Source organism: Cyclopterus lumpus, chromosome 14 (genome assembly GCF_009769545.1).
Source record: "Cyclopterus lumpus isolate fCycLum1 chromosome 14, fCycLum1.pri, whole genome shotgun sequence".
Taxonomy (NCBI): Eukaryota; Metazoa; Chordata; class Actinopteri; order Perciformes; family Cyclopteridae; genus Cyclopterus; species Cyclopterus lumpus.
Genome location: NC_046979.1, coordinates 19005422 through 19011439, shown reverse-complemented (window position 1 = coordinate 19011439; position 6018 = coordinate 19005422). Strand labels below are relative to the sequence as shown.

General features: G+C 41.5%; 1 protein-coding gene across 1 annotated transcript; it reads left to right on the top strand.

Annotated features, from left to right (window-relative positions):
- Positions 1-333: 333 nt before the first annotated feature.
- On the top strand, positions 334-5709 carry ruvbl2 (RuvB-like AAA ATPase 2). Its single transcript, XM_034551021.1, has 14 exons — positions 334-444; positions 1393-1447; positions 1616-1671; positions 2460-2601; positions 2792-2921; positions 3014-3080; positions 3201-3307; positions 3398-3491; positions 3594-3812; positions 3896-4014; positions 4248-4367; positions 4484-4613; positions 4791-4905; positions 5329-5709. The coding sequence occupies exons 2-14, from the start codon at positions 1393-1395 to the stop codon at positions 5352-5354; spliced, it is 1380 nt and encodes a 459-aa protein (XP_034406912.1). The 5' UTR covers positions 334-444; the 3' UTR covers positions 5355-5709.
- The last annotated feature ends 309 nt before the right edge of the window (positions 5710-6018 follow it).

Sequence of the window (6018 nt, the reverse complement as noted above, 5' to 3'; positions counted from 1 at the left end):
GCTCATCAACACTGTTGACCCCACTGTGGGAAGACGATGCACTGTTGGAGATACAAAATATTCTGCAACAGAGCAAGAACTATGTTTAACACATTTAACACGTTTGAACTTGCTAGACTGGCTATTGTTGCAAAAACCAACCTACTAATTGTGACACACCTCACTGAACAATTCCACCCTACCTAGACTTCTTTGTACAAGTTAGTTGTTTTTGTAAATACTACATTGTGTAACCTACCTACGCCTACTTGACATTTTGTAGCACACGGAGTTAAAGGAAACAAGTAACGTTATTTGTGAATTAGCCACCCTGCCTGACGAGGGCAGTCAACCCCGGTACCTACACGAAAAAAAAAGGACTTGTTTCTCGTCGGACACACTTACTCTGCGCACCACTAGAAAGAAGCGCCGCATTCTCACATTTACTCAAGTGTGGCTGCATAGGTGAGTTTTTTATTCGGAAACTTGGAATACATACTAACGACCTGATACCGTAACATGGTTTGTATAATGTCACGCTATTCGCTCTCGCGTAACGTCTCTGGTGGTGTGAAACAACAACGTTAGTTACTGAAGACGGAAGACCGATGAATAGCTAAGTTTGCTAATACAACATTAGCTAGCGTTAGCTTTAGCTGTACTAGCGCTGTCGAGAAAATACCGCGTAGGTAAGTTCAGATGTCGGCCTCTGCGTGTCATTTGATTCGATCTCGTTGCTGACGATTAAGATGGGTGTTTTGTAAAAACGACAAATATGTCAAATTAAAAGTCACAGCAATGTGGTCTTGTGTTGTGTGCCATGCGTTACAACTGTCACTATGACAACCGACAGGACTGACTCCCGAGTTATATGTATGTTAACTACCTTCATATCAGCACGGAACCTCTGTGAAACTTTGTGTTTTTCTTGTTAAATGGAAAAGAACTAAGGTATTAACAGAGCTGTAAAATACAGGAGGAGAACGCCCTGAACATCCCAGGCTGATTGTTAGAAAGTTGGAACATTTAAATTGCGTGACTTGGCAATTTTTTTGGGAAATTGATCGACCAAAAATCTAACCTGTATTCAACATTGTTGACATGTTTCAGTCACATTTTTTTTATTTCAACCTTTAAATTATGTAATGCTGCTGTTTTACTTTTATGGCAGTGTTTCTGTAAGATGTTGTTTTGTGCTTTTAGTTTTAATAATATTCAACATGGTCACCACTTTAATTCTATTCCTTTGCCACAGTGTTATTACAGTGTCCGATAGCTCCTCCTTAACCACCAATTACGGCCTTTTTCCAACAAAACGAGAAACAGAAAAGCTGGGAGAAGTATTTATTCTTTGAAACTAATTACTTAAAAAAGTTAAACAGATTTCTGCTGTCTGCTTCTAACTAAATACAGATGGCGAGTACAAAGGTTCCAGAGGTTCGTGACATCACACGGATCGAGAGAATCGGTAAGCATCCACATGACACTGTTCAGCTGTGGAGGGATACACAGTCATGACAGCAAGTGTGCTGTCACAGGTCAGCCCTCACATACGTTTATGCCAGATATACATGGTCTTTACTCCCTCTTCTAAATGTAGTCAATATTAATGTTTTCATTTCTATTTTGTTTTTAGGAGCGCACTCTCATATTCGTGGCCTTGGTTTGGATGATGCTTTGGAGCCAAGACAGGTAGCGTTGCATCTTAAGTTCATAGTCTGGAGCTGTGTGATTTGTACCCTCTTTAGTGGACATTTAGCACTGAAAGAGGTGATCTATAGATATATTTAGAGGGAACCCTCGAAGGCTCTGTTCTTTGGATTCCAGTGTATGTCAAGAAATTGAAAATGACCACTTGTATTAATTAATGTGTAGTTCTACTTCAGAAGAAAACATTGTAGTACTACATTTACTTGACAGAGAACTTGCCAATACCAACAGTCTCAGTTAGAGTGAAAAGTAAAGCAAGGTGGAGTTTGCTTGAGGCCCTTAAATCATAAATCTTTTTTTTTTTTTTTTTTAACAATCAAAACATCAGTGAAATACACTTAGCTGAGGTAGCTTCCAAATAGTATATTAGTAGACTTGCTTTGATATAACTACCAGGCTTATAAAGTGGAATATAGATTTAATTCGAGGAAGTATTTTGCTGGCGGAGAGAAAACACACCAAAGTTGTGGCTCACTCAACCTCACAAACACCAGTGAATTACACTCCGGTTCGTTTCTGTTATCCTCTCGTGTGTTGTTTAGTCACATTGAACATGTCATGTGTCTAAATTGCAATAAATCTGCCGAAAGCTTTCTTGTGAGCAACACACCCACAGAGTGTGAATTCGATCGTATGCGCAGTTCTCGAGATATGCAAAGGACAGACGGGCAGATTCCCTTGCCTGATAGTTAGATATTGGATTACAGCACAGAATGATGTGCATTAATTAGTGTTTGGCTTCAAGGATGCATGTTCCCATTCACCTGCAGGTATCTCAGGGGATGGTCGGCCAGCTCGCCTCTCGTCGGGCTGCAGGGGTCATCCTGGAGATGATCAAAGATGGCCACATAGCTGGCAGAGCGGTGCTGATCGCTGGCCAACCTGGCACAGGAAAGACTGCCATCGCTATGGGTAAGGGCCACATTGGAGACTTTCCAGAACACAATATCCTTTCATCCTCCTCCTCTGGAAGTCATACCGTTGTTGTAATTGGCTTCAGGTATAGTTTCGTTAAAGCAAGTGTTCCTTTTAAAAAAAGAAATAATGTCAGATTCACTAGTGTAGGTTAGCTGAAATGTTGTTTTACATTTTCTTAATGCAGGCATCGCCCAGTCTCTTGGCCCCGATACACCCTTCACAGCGCTGGCCGGTAGTGAGATCTTCTCCCTGGAGATGAGCAAGACCGAGTCACTCAGCCAGGCTTTTAGGAAAGCCATCGGTGTGAGGATCAAGTAAGTGAGCAAGCACAAACCAATTGTTTCCTTTTTTTTTTTATTCTCATTGTTTGAAATGAATCAGTATTCACCGTGGGCTTCTCTTACAGAGAAGAGACGGAGATTATTGAAGGAGAGGTGGTGGAGATCCAGATTGATAGACCAGCCACTGGAACGGTGGGCACTCATGACTTGCTGTCGCACGCCGTCATTCTTTACGCCACAACGCACTATCTGACTTGCTAGAAGACAGTCGGTCATGAAAGACGTACTTATACATATTTTATTTTGTCTCAGGGTGCCAAAGTGGGCAAGCTGACTCTAAAGACGACTGAGATGGAGACAATATATGACTTGGGCAACAAGATGATCGACAGTCTCAGTAAAGATAAGGTTCAAGCAGGGTGAGTTAATCTCTTCATAGATCTTTGCTCTTCAGGATCACTCATTGTGGGATAGCTGTACACGCTCTAAACTCTATGTTTTTATCTCAGAGATGTTATTACTATTGACAAAGCCACCGGAAAGATCAGCAAGTTGGGCCGCTCCTTCACCAGAGCCAGAGACTACGATGCCATGGGAGCGCAGGTATCCTGTCAAGTCGATACAGTTTCCGCCGCAGTTGCCCCATCGCCCCTGTGTATTTATTTTTTTAATACGTTTTATTATATTTTGTTGTCGTCCTTGTAGACACAGTTTGTACAGTGTCCAGAGGGAGAGCTGCAGAAGAGGAAAGAGGTGGTCCACACGGTGTCACTCCACGAGATTGACGTCATCAACAGCCGCACGCAAGGCTTCCTGGCTCTCTTCTCCGGAGACACCGGAGAGATCAAGTCTGAAGTCCGGGAGCAGATTAATGCCAAAGTGTGTGAGTGGAGGGAAGAAGGCAAGGCCGAGATCATTCCTGGGGTAGGTGCAACTGTGTGTGTTTATTCATATTTGCTTCGTCTTTTTATGATTTGACTGATTTCAAGTATGTTTTGTGGTTCCAGGTGTTATTTATTGACGAGGTTCACATGCTGGACATGGAGTGCTTTTCCTACCTGAACCGAGCCCTGGAGACCGACCTGTCCCCAGTTCTCATCATGGCCACCAACAGAGGCATCACTCGGTACTATTTCTGCGTACATTTTCCTCCCATCTGATCGTTTGAGTTGTCTTATTTAGGAATACAACAATATGGAATTTATGTCGCATACCGTTTTTTTGGGGGGGAATTTGAATGATTTATAACCTGTACGTCTGGCTATTTGATAGACTACTGTAAAATATTGCATTATATATTTTTTTAAAGATCAATAAATAATTTAATATATATATATATTTGTCTCTTTTATCACTTAGTATCCGCGGCACAAACTATCAGAGCCCTCACGGCATCCCCATCGACCTGCTGGATCGCCTACTCATCATCGCCACCTCCCCGTACACCGAAAAAGAGACGAGGCAGATCCTCAAGATCCGGTGAGAATCTGCGTTTGTCCTCTTTGACACCAACTAGATTGTTTTGCTTCTCCTCAGCTTTATGGAAGGGGAAGAATAAACCTGCATGTTTTTAAAAAAATATATTTTTATTTCAGGTGTGAGGAGGAGGATGTGGAGCTGAGCGATGAGGCTCACACCGTTCTGACCCGCATCGGCATGGAGACGTCGCTGCGCTACGCCATCCAGCTGATCAGCACCGCTGGACTGGTGTGTCGCAAGCGCAAGGTAAGCTCAGTCTGAACAAGCGGATTGTTGCAGCTGGAACATGTGGAGGAGAAAAGGGCCTACAAAGAACCTTTTTGTTCAAGTCTCTGGACAGATTATATTAGAGTGGCTTAGGCATGAATTCCTGTGTTCTCAGTATTGATGTCTTCACTGTTTTGTTTTTTTTGGCTTCTTCAGGGGACAGAAGTTCAGGTGGAGGACATCAAAAGGGTTTACTCTCTGTTCCTGGATGAGGCCCGATCCTCTCAGTACATGAAGGAGTATCAGGACTCCTTCCTCTTCAATGAAACGCGTGAGTCCTCTCTTCATCCTCTCTGTTTCTGTTTCCAAAGCCCAATTCCTTGGCAACACACAGCCACACTGCACATTGATGCTGCAGTTGAGTACAAGTCCAACGGTGCACCTGCTGGAGTCAGTCGGTGATGAGGAGAGATGTCTGTTTTTACATCACTAAGACTTCATGGTGCTGATTGGGCAACGCGGAGAAGAGAAGAGTCAAGATTCCAGCTCAGCTTTGCTCTAGCCGGCTCAGTTGTCCCATCAAGTTATTTATTATTATTAGAATGATAATAATTATAATGATGATAATAAAAGGCCTTCTCCCAAATGCAACACCGAATGTGATGTAGCTTTAGAAGGTGAATCATCTTTCTACTCCATATATTCCAGTTCTTCACAGTGAATAAGCAGCCTGTATCTGTTCTTTCCATTTCAGCAACGGGTTCAATGGACACCTCATAATGAAGATGACTCGGCTTTCTTACTCTGAAGTTTTTATGTTGTCCCATCGTCTCTGCGGTTTGAAGGCAATTCAGAACTGGATTTTACTTTAAATTTGAATTCCGCATTGTACATTGAAGATGGACCTCAAATGTATTAAATCGATTGAATGCCGCAATATGTTTCTTCTGAAATCACCTTTTACATTGTTCAAATTTATTCACTGAAATTTGACTTGATTCTGAATTGACCACATTTCTGTTCATCGTTGAGGCCTTAAGGCAGGAAGTTCCATTCCTTGTTTATTTTGTTTTGTTTTTGTTGACGCAGTTTATTTTTATGAAAATATTAAATGGGCTTTTCTAAGCACACTGTGTTAATTTGTTTTTGTATTTGTCTCAGTCTCCAAACAGGTTTTATTGGTGAGAAAATGTTCATTTGGAACCTCAAACTACACATTTTCTTTAATTATATAATTTGATGTGAACAGCATTAGTTCAATCACTTGAAGTTAAATAAGAATCACCTTCATAAGTCACATAATTAGATCATCATCTGGTTCAGATATATGTTCACTGTAGGTCTGAACAACAAAAGAACCACAAACAACTTTCTTCTTTTTTCATTTTTTTTTTTCATGATCTGTTAATTCCCTCAACTTTTATTATGGATACTTCACAATCAA

What these genes read in the sequence shown, in the direction of transcription:
- ruvbl2 (XM_034551021.1), top strand. Translation starts at nt 1,393, where the DNA reads ATGGCGAGTACAAAGGTTCCAGAGGTTCGTGACATCACACGGATCGAG. An exon ending in ATGCTTTGGAGCCAAGACAG is followed by an intron (nt 1,672 to 2,459) that starts GTAGCGTTGCAT and finishes ATTCACCTGCAG; the next exon opens with GTATCTCAGGGGATGGTCGG. An exon ending in AGGCAGATCCTCAAGATCCG is followed by an intron (nt 4,368 to 4,483) that starts GTGAGAATCTGC and finishes TTTTTATTTCAG; the next exon opens with GTGTGAGGAGGAGGATGTGG.